Genomic DNA, 17,775 nt, shown 5'->3' with positions numbered 1-17,775 from the left:
TTACAGATTTTTTTTCTAAAGTTTATCAACCGTAATTTTTATTTACTATTTTCACGCCTTTCAAAAAATAAATGTGAAACCGTCTTTTTGTGGCATAATCTGTATTTTATGTACGGAGTACGGAACAGGCAATGGCTGCTCGAGATAATGACGACAAACTGACATTCCACCCTTCCAATGCGCAAGTTTTGTGTGTGGGTGACACGAACATGCTTTCACGGGCTTGAGCACAGTGCAGACTAAAGAGACGAAAATTTTCATTCAAGGATCTTGTTCTCAGGTGACTGCAGCGTTTTTCGTGTTTCCCATGTGTCTGAATATATAATCCGAAATTTTGCTCTTCAAATCAGTTCAAGATGCAAAAATCGTCTGAAATATTGTTGTTAATTGCGCTTATAATAGGTAAAACTATAAATTTGCCAATATATTTTCTCTTATCGATATTTAGCTATTAATATATTTCCTTTCCGTAGGGTTATTTCTATGTTTCGCCTCAGCTCTCCAGTTGGAAAGTCTTTCCACGAAAAAACCCCGATTAACTAAATATACCTTAAAACCTACTGTAAGCTCTGTAAGTAGAACTGAAATTGTCTTATGTTATCGTCATGAATGAATGTTTAATGGAGCAAATTATCGATTTTTTCTACCTTCGTCTATTTCCCCTTTTGGAAAAACCATGCGAATCTACTTTTTTTGTGTTCATGCGCTGCATTCAGGGTACAGCGTTACCATCTTCATTATCGTTATACAGATTGAATGGGACAAGTGGTGCAACATGCATTTTAATACAAACAGATGGTCTTCTCAGTATTCAATATCGTGATAAATACGGCGAGGATAAGGTCAAAGATCGTAAACTTTTACATCAATTCTCGAATAAATGAATACATGATATTCTAGGAGGCGGATACATTTATGCCAGATCAAATAGATATATCAGGCGATTGCTGGGAAGATGAATCAAAGATAACGTTTGGATGGAAAGGATTTATTCTAAACATTTATTTTTCGAAGGTACGTCTTTCGATTGCATTTTTCGCGACAGTAATTTTCAAATGTATTTCCAATATCTTACAATAGACACCTGGAGGCGAAAGATGGTACGTGAACAACGTTGATCTATCGTATACATCGTCTAATAAAATATTTGAGCACATCGATCGTCCTGGATTAGATGTTAAGTTATCTACTCCTCAAGGAACATTGCTTTTCCCGACACCTGTTGGTAAATCATACACATGTGGTCAGGAAGTGATAATAACGATGTATTCACAGGTATGTGCGTGATTGAAATAGAAATACTGTTGTTTATTTTGAAAGATAATTAACTGCAATATCCCGTTTAGGATGAAAACGACAAGTCGGGTCATTTAGCAAAGCTCTATTTGCGTGATCTTCGAATGCAAAGTTTTATGTATAAATCATCCAATAATTGGGGACCAACATTCCAATGCAGCGCGACTGGAACGTATCGTGACGAGACAGCGCCCATTGCTGTGGGATCTACACTAGCTATTGCAACTGTGTGCACAGTGGTTGGCTATGGTTTATGGAGGTGGTTATTTCTGTAAATAACATATAAATTAATTTTCACAATGTTTTTTTTACTATAGATACTTCAAAGTTAAAAAGTTTCAGTACGGAACCATGGCTTAAGATGTCGTAAGTTTTGCCTAGTGAAACGTAGTTGTCAAATGCGGCCAAATTAGTTCTGATCTTTCCCATTGGATATCTTATTCCTCTAACAACGCATCAAAGTGGTGTGTATTAAATCTTGATAACTGAGTGATTAGGATGTAAACCGCTGTAATGATAATTCAAAATCTTGAAAGGAGCAACAATGCGAAAAATATGAAGTCTTCCATTTTCTTTTTAATGATATTATAAGTGAATAACAATATTGCTATTAGGCTTATGTTAAAATAAGCATGTAACAGTTACAAATTAATGTGCACAAGTGAAAACATTTTACTTCATGTTGTTTTTAGAAAATATTGTAAATAATAGATTATCATGTCTACTTTGCTCTTTCCAGTTTTATGTGTTGTGTATTATAAACACTGAATTTAAATATTATAATAATACAATAGTATGTCCATTTAGACAAAACCAGTTACCATTCAATAAAAAGTTTCGGGCCAGTGAGATATTGCTAGCTGACTATACAGCTTTGAAGGACGAAAGAACAATAAAGGTTTATGAATTCCTCTCGTACCCAAGGATGCAACCTATTCTTTATAATTTTTGACATCCCTTTTTTTTATGTTGAATTCAGGTGTTCATTTTTTTGCGACAGCAGTGTATACGTAAAAAATGCTCCCGTGACCGAGTGGTTAGCGTACCAAATTTTCATATCGAGGGTTCGGGTTCGATCCCCGTTCTAGCCGGGGAATTTATCGTCAAAAAAATTTCTACCAACTTGCACTGTGGTCACGCGTATTCTAGAGCTTGCCACTCCAGAATACATTCAAGACGTGTTTTTCTGTTTTTTGAGATTAGTAAAATTTACTACCGAAATTCGGAGTCAATGGCCTCAGCTCTAAGAGCGCTACGTGCAATTTATGGTCGTCATAATCGTCCTGTCAGATCAACAATTGAGCGTGTAGTGGAAAAATTTGAATTTACAGGCACAGTACAAAATGTTCTCGTGCCAGTGAGACAAAGGAGTGCCCGTAGTGTCGAAAATGTTGCTGCCGCTAGCGCATCAATTGAGGAAGAACTAAATCATTGGCGTATTTTGTGAAAAGATCTTGGCCTACATCATTACACGATCAAACTGACGCAAGAACTGAAGCGCCTTGACCATCAGAAGCGTCGTATGTTCGTGAATTGGGCTGAACAACAACTTGAAAATGATCCGGATTTTCATCGAAAATCATCTTCAGCGATGATGCTCATTTCTGGTTGAATGGCTTCGTCAATAAGCAAAATATGCGTTATTGGTCAGGCAGCACGTACTCCATGAGTCACCATTGCATCCCGAAAAAAATATGGTTTGATACGGTTTATGGTCCGGCGGCGTCATTGGGCCGTACTTCTTTCGTGATGATCAAGACCGGTACGTTACTGTGAATGGGGATAGCTACCGCATAATGATAACCGAATATTTTTGGCCCAAATCGGATGATATGGTCTTGAACAATATGTGGTTTCAACAGGACGAAGACACAAGCCACATATCCAATTTAACAATCGATTTATTGAAAACCAAGTTTGGTGAGCGTGTTATCTCAAGAAATGGCAGAGTAAATTGTCCGCCTCGGTCGTGCGATTTAACGGCGTTAGACTATTTCCTGTCAAGTCTGTGGTCTATGCCAACAAGCCAGCGACAATTGATGAACTTCGTACGAATATCGAATATCGAAAACCGTTGAAAATTGGATTCAGCGTCTGGACTTCTGCAAGCGTGCCCGTGGTGTCCATACAAAAGAAATCGAGTTTCATACATAATGGTATCAAATGTACTTTCACATGAATAAAGAATTTCATTGATATCTAAAAACTTTTGTAGCGCTCTTATAGGACGCTTGCAGCGTGCATATGTACTAGTAATCTGTTGGGCAGGCAAAAGGATTTATATGGATCGACAAGAGCTTTGTTTAAGGGAGTATTCTAGTGTAGAGACTAGAGATGGGCAAAACAGTTCACTTTAATGAACCGTTCAGTGACCAACCGTTCACTTAAGTGAACTAGTTCTTTTGAGCAGTTCACTCACTCTTTCGTACATTAGAGGGATATGCCAAATCTATCTATCTATCTATATATATAAAAAAAATGGAGTGATGTCTGTCTGTCTGATTCTTATAGACTCGGAAACTACTGAACCGATCGACATGAAAATTGGTATGTAGGGGTTTTTGGGGCCGGGGAAGGTTTTCGTGATATTTTGAGACCCCTCCCCCCTCTCTAAGGGGGGGCTGCCATACAAATGAAACACAAATTTCTGCATTACTCGGAAATTAACCAAGCAAACGACACCAAAGTTGGCATGTGAAAATTTTAGGGTGCAATAAATGGTTATTTGATGGTTAGACAGTCCTTCCCCCAATCAAAGGGGGGGCTGCCATACAAATGAAACACAAATTTCTGCATTACTCGAGAATTAATCAAGCAAATGAAACCAAATTTGGCATGTGGAGGTTTTAGGATGCAATAAATGTTTCTATGGTGATAAGATACTCCTTCCCCCTCTCTTAGAGGGGGCTGCCATACAAATGAAACACAATTTTCTGCATTACTCGGAAATTAATCAATCAAACGAAACCAAAGTTGGCATGTGAAAGTTTTAGGGTGCAATGAATGTTTCTATGATGGTTAGACAGTCCTTCCCCCACTCAAAGGGGGGGCTGCCATACAAATGAAACACAAATTTCTGCATTACTCGAGAATTAATCAAGCAAATGAAACCAAATTTGGCATGTGAAGGTTTTAGGATGCAATAAATGTTTCTATGGTGTTAAGATATTCCTTCCCCCTCTCTCAGAGGGGGCTGCCGTACAAATGAAACACAAATTTTTGCATTACCCGAGAATTAATCAAGCAAATTAAACCAAATTAGGCATATGGAAACTTTAGGGTGCAATGAATGTTTCTATGGTGGTTAGATACCCCTCCCCCCTCTCTTAGGGGTGGCTGCCATACAAATAAAACACAAATTTCTGCATTACTCGAGAATTAATCAAGTAAATGGGCGGGACGAAGTTTGCCGGGTTAGCTAGTCATGTATAAAAAAGTGTGAAATGTTATGTAGGACTGTTCTTTTCATTTATAAAATGCTGTTTGTTAGCAATAACTCTGTGTCCGAATTTTGTTAAAAATATCTTAGCAGAATAGAAAATCAAACTATGATTTTGAAATTTTGATTTATTTTGAGCCGTGATTATTATTTTCAGCACAAACTAGCGTTGCACTGCTTTTCTACAATGTTTTGCAATAACTGCTATAGCAAAACTGTACCAAAACGCGAAAGATTTCCTCGATATTATCAAGCACAATATGATATAATATAAAAACATTTCATATCACACAAATTTTTATTTACTGTTGAAAAATACTGTTTGAATCGTTTCTCTTTCACCTGTTTTTTTCTTGTGATTGCATATCTTACTGAAATATTCACGCTCAACTTGAAAATATGAAATTAAAACTTTATTTGATAAATAATCGAACAATCCAATTTAAGAACATCGTATCCTGAAATATTGTGTTTTATTATGAAAACGACAATACCGACATCTTATTTTTGTTATTTCATGGGGTTATCGTTTGTTTTCATTCGTTAATTTGAGGACTATTTTCCTTACAGCAGCATTCGTCTATCACTGGTTCACTCGCCTTCCTCTTATACACCGATCACCATACACAGTTCGTTCTGAACTGTATACACAGTTCCGCCAGCGGTCATCGTAAACAGTTCGTTCTGAACTGCATACACAGTTCATCGTCCACCGTTCAGTTCGTTCTGAACTGAACTGTACACACAGTTCAACCAGCGGTCTTCGTACACAGTTCGTTCTGAACTGGGTAGCCGCACAGTTCAGCCAGCGGTCAGTTCGTTCTGAACTGTATACACAGTTCCGCCAGCGGTCATCGTAAACAGTTCGTTCTGAACTGCATACACAGTTCATCGTCCACCGTTCAGTTCATTCTGAACTGAACTGTACACACAGTTCAGCCAGTGGTCTTCGTACACAGTTCGTTCTGAACTGGGTAAGCAGTTCATGTGAACTGTTGCCCAGTAAAAAACAACGACCGTTCGTTCACTCTTTTTGGTGAACTAGTTCTTTTGAACAGTTCATGAACGGTTTGCCCATCTCTAGTAGAGACACGAATTTCGGACGAGCTCCGTAAAATAAAACAAAGAATAATTTTACCATCCATTATATCATTATTTGTTCATCTATTATTTAACAATAAAACAAATTGAACGGAGAAAAAATATTCATAACTAGAATAGTTGATAGCTGATGAAGTGAGAGGGTTAAAAAAAAGTTGGGCATGGTGTACACGATTCCAGTCCATCTGGTTATCTGAAACAAAAAAAATGGAATAGATTCTGAATCAGTAAAGATGCCGCTATCGCATGGACCTAGGACAAGTCAAAAACATTTTTTATGAAAAAATGGCGGCCGTTAGAAACACAAAATGTGGTTTAATCGTTTTTTCTTACATTTCCCGATTTTTTGAAAATAGTAAAATTTCAAAAACGTCATTTTTTTAGAGGTTCATGCGATTTTTTTTCCCCCTGTTGGATGTGAACCACTGCGTCCATTATTCTGAACTATTGTGGTATATCCCATTTTTTATACTCCACTTCAAGCTTACCTACTGCTTATTGATGAAGAAGTAGACTGACAGCTATAGCGAGATAGGTGCCAATCAGGAATACTCTGTTTGATAAATTTTATAATCCTGATCGGCGACGCAGACCAAATTTCCTTGGGCTCCAGAATAGCCTTTTCAAGGCATTGAAGTCTGCGTCTAGTTAGAGCTCCACAATTACAGAGAAAATGTTCCGAGGTTTCGCTTTCGGTATTACAAAAACGACAAATATCATCTTGCACTAAACCTATGTTTTTGAGATGGTATTTACTCGGACAGTGTCCTGTTATAAGGCCTGTGATTGTGCTGAAGTCTTTCTTATTAAGACTCAGCAATTGTTGAGTAATTTTAATACTCGGCGTGACAAATTTTTTTGACTGGTTAAGTTGTACCGCCAACCAGTTGGCTAACACTTCCCGGTCTTCCCAGTTCTTCAGTTCATCTTTCAACACACAGTCAGAAATTCCACAGAATGGTTCTGGACCAGTGAAAGGTGAGCTTGAGCCGTTCCTGGCAAGTTCATCTGCTCGCTCGTTTCCCTCTATGCCACAATGGCCAGGAATCCAGTACAGTTGTACCGAACTTATCCGACTTAGTTGCCGTAAGAAGAGAATGCATTACCAGACAATTTTTGAGGAGCATTTAAAAGCATTTAGAGCTTTAAGTGCCGCTTGACTGTCTGAGAATATGCAGATGTTAGCATGTCTATATTTTCTTTTAAGGCAGACATTTGAGCATTCTATTATCGCAGCTATATCTGCTTGAAAAACTGTTGGCCAGTTTCCCATAGCTACAGAGATTTTTGTTCTGGGAACATACACTCCAGCACCTGTTCTGATTCCCATTTTTGACCCATCAGTGTAGAACATGATTGAACCATTACGAACACTGGGACCGCCTTCATCCCATATTGAACGAGAAGGTTCGATTACACTGTATGGAATGTCGTAGTTAGTCCTAGGCTCCATCCAATCACTGTTCATCTCTGAGGATGGTCTTACGGGTAAGAGATTCAGGATGCTCAAGTGACCAATTTTGTCTCTGTCTAGTATTTTTTTCCATTGTTTAAGCTTTAGAGCGCTTTACTTAGCCTTTAGCTGAACATGTTGGTTCAGAGGTAGCAAGTGAAGGATAGCCTCCAGTGCCTTCGAGGGTGTGCTTCGCATTGCTCCAGTAATTGCAACGCATGCTAGTCGTTGGAGCTTTTTTGTAGCTACAGTCTCCTTGGTCTTTGGCCACCAGACTAATGAGGCATAGGTTATCCGAGGCCGCACAATGGCAGTGTAGACCCACATTACCATTTTTGGTTTAAGGCCCCATGTTCTTCCTATCATTTCAGAACATCCCCATAGGGCTGTATTGGCCTTACTGATTATTGCATCTAAGTGCGCATTCCAGTTGAGTTTAGCATCTAGGATAACACCTAGATATTTCACTGAAGCGCTGCATTTTATTTCCACTCCCCAAGATATAAAGACTGCAGATGCTGTTTTTTCTTTTTGGTGAATGGAGCAATTGTTGTTTTTGATAGATTTATGCTCAGACCTTCTGTGGTACACCAAGTTTGTGTAAGTTTTAAGGCCATCTGCATTCTGCTCGATATCACGTCGTCGAATTTGCCTCGTATCATTAGGACTAGATCATCGGCGAAGCCCACAATTTCAAAAGCGACAGCCCTCCTATAACGCGGTACTCTTATAGCGCGGTTTCCGTTCAACAACGTCCCTCAGTTCTTTTTGTGCAACCAATGCATGATTTTAACTGGATATGTTTATATAAACATTCAAGATAATCTCTTACGACGTTTACGACATCGGTTTTCAGGCAAGCTCCGGCTTAGAGGATATGATTCGCAAGTCAAGATGTGCTGCAAAATTAGCTGTTATTGCCAAACCTATCAAACTACTTCATGAGCTTAAAGCAAATCTACGGAAAAAGGTGCGCTCGTTTGGTTATTAAGCAGGGGTAGAGGAGCGGTAGAAAACAGTACGGCAGAAAGCGGAAGGGGGTTTATCTGAAATGTTAAAGAGAAAAGATGTTCACAGGAGTTTGAATGAATTCTGCACTCACTCATTAAAGGGTGTGTCACATCAAATTGCATCACGGAAAAAACGCTGTAGAAATTCGCCCAGTAGACCGATCCTTTTGAAAATTTTAGACAGTAAAATAAAAACTATTAAACAACTTTTGGCATTTTCTTTTTATTCATACTTCGAGCCCAAGCCCGTATGCTCGCACCTTCCTCTCTACCCCGTCCGTAAGGTTCTGTACAACGTCAGGTTGTAGATTTTTTTGAACAGAAATCCATTTTCTCTTGAAGTCCGCTTCCGATTTGACAAATTTTGGGTTCTTCCGGAGGGCCTGCTTCATAATCGCCCAATATTTCTCTATTGGGCGAAGCTCCGGCGCGTTGGGCGGGTTCATTTCTTTTGGCACGAAGGTGACCCCGTTGGCTTCGTACCACTCCAACACGTCCTTTGAATAGTGGCACGAAGCGAGATCCGGCCAGAAGATGGTCGGGCCCTCGTGCTGCTTCAATAGTGGTAGTAAGCGCTTCTGTAGGCACTCTTTAAGGTAAACCTGCCCGTTTATCGTGCCGGTCATCACGAAGGGGGCGCTCCGCTTTCCGCAAGAGCAGATCGCTTGCCACACCATGTACTTTCTGGCAAAATTGGATAGTTTCTGCTTGCGAATCTCCTCCGGAACGCTGAATTTGTCTTCTGCGGAGAAGAACAACAGGCCCGGCAGCTGACGAAAGTCCGCTTTGACGTAGGTTTCGTCGTCCATTACCAGGCAATGCGGCTTCGTCAGCATTTCGGTGTACAGCTTCCGGGCTCGCGTCTTCCCCACCATGTTTTGCCTTTCGTCGCGGTTAGGAGCCTTCTGAACCTTGTATGTACGCAGGCCCTCCCGCTGCTTGGTCCGCTGGACGAATTAACTTGACAAATTCAGCTTATTGGCGACATCCCGGACCGAACTTCTCGGATCACGTCTAAACTGCTTAACTACGCGCTTGTGATCTTTTTCACTGACGGAGCATCCATTTTTGCCGTTCTTCACCTTCCGGTCGATGGTTAGGTTCTCGAAGTATCGTTTTAGTACTCTGCTGACCGTGGATTGGACGATTCCCAGCATCTTACCGATGTCCCGATGTGACAACTCCGGATTCACGAAATGAGTGCACAGGATTAATTCACGACGCTCTTTTTCGTTCGACGACATTTTTCCAAATTTACGAAAAATTGACAGTGAAGCATGGCCAACGTGATCTATACACTCTTATATGATTATAAGCGAAAGCTGAAGATATAATTCCTAAAAATTAAATTTCTACAGCGTTTTTTCCGTGATGCAATTTGATGTGACACACCCTTTATTTAAGTAGTATTCAGCTGCTACTAGTAATTTACGTTTACGTAAACGTTTGCAACATGAACTGTTGTAGAGTTCACAAATGTGCACAAGCGTATTGTGTTTTGTTTTAAAAAAATCATTATGCTTTAAAAATGGTTACAGAAATAATGTGCAGATTGAGTATGCGAAGCCACTTCTTTAACTTCAGCATCATCAACGTCCGTAGTCCCCATCTGGGTAGGGATCCACTTTTATCAGAGAAGAACACCCGAATGCAGTTTTGAAATTTTCAACATTTCAATGAAAATTTTTAGTTTAGTTTTGACGTAGGACTACGTCTTTGATTTCTATATAGGGTGCCACTCTACGAAAAAGGTAATGTTTGTCTAAGAGTTTTCAAATGCATATTATGCTAAATCGTTCTTACGATATCTGTTATAATACATATACCATTAGACAGCAAATTCATCCAGCAATTTTTTCGCCTGAGACATCAACAGTGGAAATAATAACACAAGTGTACAATTTAACAAATAAAAAAGGTTCGTTAATTGGGCCGAAAAATCAATACACTTATCGAATTTTACTCGCTAACTGGACTGCAAAACAGCAAAAGCAATACTTCGAATTGAAGATAACATCTATTATTGATAACGTCCTGTCCACGTTAAATTTCGGACACCAAGATGATGCCAGTAAAACAAAAATTCACGTAATACCACAAAACCGATTGTTTCTTTCAGTAAAATAGACATATAATTAAGTACTAACTTACGGTGAGTACGTTTTAAAGAAGGGATTTATTTAGCACATTAAATTTATTACATAGAATTAATACGAAACTGAACTTGTTACGACCCCTTGGTCGGCGCGTCTCACAATGTGAGCGTATCGACAGAAAACTCGCCCGACAACGAGAAACGTCAAACGATAGAATGACAAACGTTTTGTAATAGTTAAAAACAATAGAATTAAATACTATTAACTGAAAGAATAGGAGTTTGAGATGATGTGAATTCTTAAGTGCTACATGAATTATACAGAATATTCTAATTAATCCTAAAATTTGAACTAGTATATTAAATCTACTTACTTGGTAAATACCACCACCGTTTTGTTTTCGTACCATTATTTATGCTAATTAAATTGTTTTCATTAGGATAACCTTAGAATTAGAATTCGAAAACGTTAGCTAGAACTAAAAGCTAGTTGAATTCTAAACTTAAGTAGAAGGTAAGAATTACTTGGAAATTAAATATGTATAACTGAATTCAGGAAAACTCATAAACAGGATCCGTTCCATTCGGTGGAAATTTCACGCCTACAGCGCGTAGCGCAAACTAGAAGTGAAGCAACTTAGCAGGGATCAAGAGAACACTAAACGTAGGTTGTTGTTAATTTATTGTAATCAACCTCCAATTATACCAATTGTAAACTTCCAGGAAATTTTTAATACACGTTACTACGTTATTAAGAACTCGGACTATTTCTTATTCCCAGCCATCGTTGACCTCAAGTCAACAGAACTTAACTATTAAACTGCTAAAAACACAAGAGAGGGATTCCCTCGATTGCGGTCCTATTTATTGGTTGTGATTGCTGATCGTGCAATCACGTGGCGGATGGGTAGCGTGGTGCTGCATTGTGCTGATCGTGCGTATTGACTGGGTGGCGTGGTGCGCTGCTTGGTGCTGACTTGGTGTTTGGTGTTGCTATGTGCTGACTGAGTGGTAACTCAGCCCATAACTATATATCTAAAACAAGGAAAGCTTACGTATGTCTGTTCATTTTAACTACAAGAAATAAATATTCGCTCGATTAATCGAATACTGAAGGACAATAGTTCGAATGAATCGAATATTGGCCCACGATTAATCGATAATCGAATAAACGAAAAATTTAGACATCTCTAACAACAACAACAACTTCTACTTCAACAAACGAATCTGAACAACCGTCGCGATTGTCAAAAATGATTGGAACTGTCTGATCACTCACATTTCTACTACCATCATACGCCACAACCACCGCTCTGGTAACGTAAAGTTGTAAACAGAGCGATCGGCAGTGAGAGGCATTGGAACCAACCGTCATTTGGTTAGGTGTCAGAAACAAAAGAGTGAGTATCACTACTGAATATTTGGATCTCACGTGCCGTGAGAGGAATTGCGTGACTATGGTCAGCTTTTTTGTGACATTGACGGTGATGGATTGCAGCTCTGACTGCTTCTTGTTCCGGAAACACTCGGCTACGGTATTACTTCGCATTGCAGTATAAAAAGCGAGACCCGGAAGCTGTTGGAAGTCTTCGAGAACATAAGTGTAGCGCACCTTAGCACGGCTTTTTGCAGTGAAATTTTGCTTATCATCACGATTGGGCACCTTTTTCACTATGTACGCCTTCAGTCCATGCCTCTGCTTCACTTTTTGTACATATGATTTTGATTTTCCAACCTTTCGAGCCACATTTCTAACTGAAAGATAATGTTTCTCAATAATGGCAACCACCTTTCGGTCTATCTGTCGGGAGCATACTTTTCGATTTGTTCCGCTTCCAACCTTCCGATCCACAGTTAAGCGCTGGTCAAACGATTTGCACACACTAAACACGGTACTCTTCGGCAGTTTTAACTTTTTGGCGAGATCGCGTACCGACAGTGTTGGATTTTGCTGCTGTTCGCGCAAAATGCGTTTGCGTACTTCCACTTGATTCGACGCCATTTTACCAAACTGAAGAAGAATTTGAACATGTTGGACATCGAAATAAAGAGGAGGGTTTCAGCTCTCATGTAAGTGAAATATTTCATAAACTACACTGAAAGAAAAGTGTCCGAAATTTAACGTGGACTGGCTTTACATAACTGCTTTGCATCCCAGTTAACGTACGCCCTGTTACAGATAAGTTCAGTTAAAGATATTCCAGAATGACTTTTGTACATGACGGGGTGACGAAAATCATAAGCGAGTGTTATCCGGGCTGCGGCAACATGCGCAATTGTTCAGCGAAAAGTGATATCAATACTAGGAGGATCGCATCGATTATCACGCGAGGACTTATTGAGATCGTCATTACATCGCATCACAAAAACGAAACAAAATGAAATACTAACCCTTTGTGGTTGGAATTAATTTCCCTTGAAAGAGATCCTCTTTTATTTCTTATATCCTCTTATATCAAGTACCGTTACGTATTTAGTATGATTCCTTGTTGTGGTGACTGAGAGCAGTCAAACGACCGCAAAATGTTAATCTTCATGACTCATATTCATAATTCTTAATGACTCAATTCCTTCTATGATAGATTGAGGAGTACAACCAATAAGACTTGATTATGATAGTCTGCAAACGAGCATCATTCCACCGAAAAAGCTACTGCTCTCGATTATGAGTACAAACCGTTATAAACCGTTTGACGGGTTCCGGCCTTTTTAGACTACTATTTAGAGTTTCAGAAGAATTAAACTTACAGATTTCTGAACAATGGAAAGAATTACATTTAAAAAAACAACTGTTCTGATGCATTATAGCCCTACGTCAAACTTCCGTCCGTGCCCCTAGGCTCAGACCCTTCTACTTTTTTGTTTTATTTTCTCATCATTTCCTTTTATGATCTCTCATTGGTCTCCATACTACGCGGTACAAATTATGTGATTTGTACTCATTCTGAGTTTCTTATAGCGCGGTTTCCATATAACACGGTAGATGGTTTCCATACAACGCGCTACGGATTAGACTGGTTTTTATGTAAAATACGAGTTTCTTATAGCGCGGTTTCCAGTGGAAATTAGCATTTAGAGCTCGACAGTTATTCTCTAGACAAAAACTGTCTTCGACAAAGTTGTTACATATGATAGAGCGCTCATTTTCATGTTGCCAAAGATAAGGTGACCAACATTTTCGATGAAATAAAAAATCTATCTTTCTTATCTTTGTATGTAGAGGTAAACATAGTTCAATAATGTTCCAGTTCCAGTTATTTAAAACAACTTTGTAGAACAAAGTTAAACATAGTTCGATAATGTTATAGTTCCAGTTATTTAAAACATCTTTGTAGAACAAAGTATTTCCATCTCTTGACATAATCGATATAGCGTCTTTTTCTTAATTTGCGTTGGGGTCACCATTAAAAAACTTCTCTGCTCTAACTTTTATATTTCAAATTCTACATACAAACTGTCTTTGAAAGACTTTTAAAACATACTGATACAAACATTTTGCGATGAAGAACTTGCCAATATCTCAACTTCACTCAAAGTTATTGATATTTCCAAAAAATACGCTCTCTTCAATTGCTTGCTATTCTTTCTGGGGCAAACATGAAAAATGTTTGTTAACGGAATTTTAAAGAACAAATTTCACTCTATACAATATGTGATTTTCAAAGGTATGTTATTTTTTGTATTTGAGTAAATTAAAAATTAAACCATGAGTTTTTGGGTGAAAACCCATTAATAACATTGAGCAGGATTAATATATTGACGAATTATGCATCGCAAAATGTTGGTATTGACAAGCTCTAAAAGTGTTACGAAGACAATTTTGATGTAGAATTTTAAATATAAGAGTAGATTAATCGTTTTCTTCATGGTTACCCTAAAACAACTTAGTTAAAAAACAACTTTGTGGGAGTTTATTTATTGTTCTATAGGATGTTCTGACGATTTTAATTGGCACCCTAAACCATACGTTTTGCCTCGTAATCCGAAAAAACGACCCAGAGTGTCGATTTTTGTTAAAAAATTTCGAGATGACAGTAGATCTCGACATTTCATGCAATTTGAAGACATTTGGCATCAATTTTTTTTTCGAAAACTCCGATTTCCTTTACTCCCCCCTTGGATGATTTTTCGTTTTTCAAAAAACTCAAACTTTGACCGCTGTGCGACACTAGTTCATGAAGTCCGATCGAACTGATATTTTTCATAGGGTAGTTTTTCGTGGGAATCAACATTTTTAATCAAGTTCGCTTTGAAAATTCGCGGGTCAGTTTTTCCCATACATCCATTGGCACTCTAGTGTATATTAAGTTGCTTCAAGCCATTGCACAATGGTCCTGCGTTTAAGTGGAAATTCATTTACTATTGTCGCAGATCTAAAAATTTAAGTTTTCTGAAAATCGAAAAATCACCCAGTGGGAGTACGGGAAATCGGAGTTTTAAAAAAAAATGGTTTAATGCCAAATGTCTTTGAATTGCATGAAATGTCGAGATTTACTGTTATCTCGGAAAAAAAATTGTCAAAAATTGACTTTTCGGCACTTGGTCGATATTTGTCTGAAAAGTCGTTTTTTGACAATTTTTTTTTTCGAGATAATAGTAAATCCCGACGTTTCATACAATTCAAAGATATTTGGCATCAAAAAACTTTTTTCGAAAACCCCGTGGGATTAACCTCGGGTGATTTTTCGATTTTCATAAAACTTAAATTTTGAGATCTGCAACAGTAGTAAATGATATATTTTGCAGAGGGTATTTCATCGTGCAAATCAACAATTCGCAGGGATTCCCGTATGAAAAATTGACAAAAAAAATTTTAATATGACAATTTTCATTGCCACCTTAAACCATACGTTTTGCCTCGTATTCCGTAAAAACGTCCCAGAGTCCCAGAGGATCGGTTTTTGATAAACAAAATTTCGAGGTGACAGTATATTTCGACGTTTCATGAAATTTGACATCAAATTTTTTTTTTCGAGAATCCCGATTTCCTCCCCCCTTGGATGATTTTTCGTTTTTCAAATAACTCAAACTTTGACCGCTGTGCGACACTAGTAAATGAAGTCCGATCGAGCTGATATTTTGCATAGGGTAGTTTTTTGTGGGAATCAACATTTTTAATCAAGTTCGCTTTGGAATTATAGAGATGGCCATTTTCATTAGCACTCTAATAAACACACATTTATCTCTGCTTTGCGCGCTTCTCAGAAGCGCTTTCTACGGGGGTCGTTCCAAAAGTAAGTTTCAGTGCCTCAGAAATCGTGGAAAAATAAATTTAGGTCAAAAAACAAGGTGATTTTCGTAATCTACGTTTTATTTTCTCTTTTTTTACATAATCGCCGCAACGTTCGTGGCATTTTTCATAACGAGGCACGAGTTTTTCTATTCCGAGTGCGAAGTGCGTAGCGTCCAACTTTTTGAAGTACTATGTAATTGCGTCACGAATTCCTTCAGTGTTATCGAATCGTTGACTGCCGAACGCCTGTTTTATCACCGGGAATAAGTGATAGTCGCTAGGGGCGAGGTCTGGGGAGTAAGGAGGATGCTCGAACATAGTATATTTGAATTTTTTCAATCGCTCTTGAGTTACGCGAGCAGAATGGGGCCGCGCATTATCGTGGATGAGGAACACTCCTTTCGTCAATAAACCTGCCCTTTTGTTCTTAATCGTGGTTCTTACTCGGTCCAAAACTTCACAATAGTATGGTGATGAAACAGGCATTCGGCGGTCAACGATTCGATAACACTAAAAAAAAAATCGTGACGCAGTTACATCGTACTTCAAAAAGTTGGACGCTACGTACTTCGCGCTCGGAATAGAAAAACTCGTGCCACGCTATGAAAAATGCCGTTACGGCGATTATGTAGAAAAATACAAAATAAAACGTAGATTACGAAACTCACCTTGTTTTTTGTCCTAACTTTATTTTTCCACGATTTCTGAGGTACTGAAACTTATTTTTTGAACGACCCTCGTATTAATATTTCCAGTCTCGATTAGTTTTACTTTCATAGTTTTGCGAAGCCAAATCATACACAAAATCCTGAAAAACTATTTTGTTGGTGAGCCGATGATAGCCTAGTTTGTTGATTCCCCACACAATTGTGTAGTTCAAAACCTTAATGGAATGGCGTCAGTTTGATGTAATGAATGCCATAGGCATAAGCGAGTAAGTAATTCGGTCGCGTCCACAGCTCAATTCGAAACGAAGACATGTGATGACGCAAAACAAGGAAGAACAAGTGATATTCATTGCTTCGTATCTAGAATGATACTGAAAATAGGCATTCCAACAGATCCAACTGAGATCCACGGTCAAACATCCATATTTTCTCATATGGCTGAACTTCTTACCTGAAATGTATATTCTGAAAGAAACGCACATGAACTGGGTCCTGTGACAAGTCACTTGTTGGGTCTTGCTGTCTGTTGAAGTTTATCCCGCCCATGGTGTTTATTAAGAACAAAAAAAGGAGAAAACACACATCTATAGAAAAAAATAGCTAAATAGGGTCCTTCGCATAAAATTAAAAAACATATACTTATTTCCTAAACTATATTTCGATAAATAAAACCTAAAATAAAATTGAAATAACAGATTAAAAAATAGCTATTTAAGGGTTAAAAGAAAGACGGCACATAGTCATACACAACACGAATTAAGGATTATATACAGCACAAACAACATTACACGACACATTAAAACATCGCTGCGGTTGGTAGTGCTGAAGGCGATGAAAACCAACCCGGATTTGGCGGGTCGTAGAGGTTCCGGTTGGAGCGAGTCGGGACTTGTCTGAACCACGCGATAGAGACTAGACGTGTCCTCAACTACCAACGGAAAGTAAATCCGCGACGATTCAGTGGAATTGTAGTTTCTACGAAGTCCTTTCACAAAAAAGGAAGTATCATTCCGCACAAACCTAAACCGAACTAGCGGTTTGTGGCGGTCGCGTACAGTGGCGCACCGTCGTGTCGAAGAGGTTGAGTCGTGAGGGTTGGCATTATCAAAACCCCAGAGCGCGGTGTGGCGTGGCCGAGGATCCGTACCGGCACCCTGAACGACGAACGAGAGGACAAGGCGGCGACGATCCGAATCTCCGCCAAACAGGAGAACCAACGCAGGACCGAGGGAGTATCAGCGGCGGTCAGAACCTACGCCGAAAGCCGAGGCAACGCAGGAGCGCGGCAGAACCAGCGGCGGGCCCTGACACGACACAATACACACATGTGAGTATTTGTAAATCTGAGTAGGAGTTAGGGAATTAGGGCAGACAATAAATAGAATAAAGACCGTCTCTTTAGGAATCTATAACGTGTTGTTTTCCCTTTTCTGAGAAACCTAATTTGGCTGGAATTGAGCCGACCCTGGGAGGGAAAAGA

The 17,775-nt window shown here is 38.9% G+C and overlaps 1 protein-coding gene across 1 annotated transcript; it reads left to right on the top strand.

Moving 5' to 3' along the window:
* Positions 1 to 246: 246 nt before the first annotated feature.
* LOC129770780 (uncharacterized) lies at positions 247 to 2,219 on the top strand. The gene is made up of 7 exons (XM_055773845.1): positions 247 to 402; positions 474 to 571; positions 717 to 842; positions 901 to 1,014; positions 1,081 to 1,275; positions 1,347 to 1,555; positions 1,614 to 2,219. Exons 1-7 carry the CDS (start codon positions 357 to 359, stop codon positions 1,654 to 1,656), a joined length of 831 nt encoding a protein of 276 aa, XP_055629820.1. The 5' UTR covers positions 247 to 356; the 3' UTR covers positions 1,657 to 2,219.
* The last annotated feature ends 15,556 nt before the right edge of the window (positions 2,220 to 17,775 follow it).

The sequence above is a fragment of the Toxorhynchites rutilus genome, chromosome 2 (genome assembly GCF_029784135.1).
Source record: "Toxorhynchites rutilus septentrionalis strain SRP chromosome 2, ASM2978413v1, whole genome shotgun sequence".
Lineage (NCBI taxonomy): Eukaryota > Metazoa > Arthropoda > Insecta > Diptera > Culicidae > Toxorhynchites > Toxorhynchites rutilus.
The sequence above is the reverse complement of the archived record's forward strand: the minus strand, read 5'-3'. Positions and strand labels throughout refer to the sequence as shown.

What these genes read in the sequence shown, in the direction of transcription:
- LOC129770780 (XM_055773845.1), top strand. Translation starts at nt 357, where the DNA reads ATGCAAAAATCGTCTGAAATATTGTTGTTAATTGCGCTTATAATAG. An exon ending in ATAAATACGGCGAGGATAAG is followed by an intron (nt 843 to 900) that starts GTCAAAGATCGT and finishes ATGATATTCTAG; the next exon opens with GAGGCGGATACATTTATGCC. An exon ending in TAAACATTTATTTTTCGAAG is followed by an intron (nt 1,015 to 1,080) that starts GTACGTCTTTCG and finishes ATCTTACAATAG; the next exon opens with ACACCTGGAGGCGAAAGATG.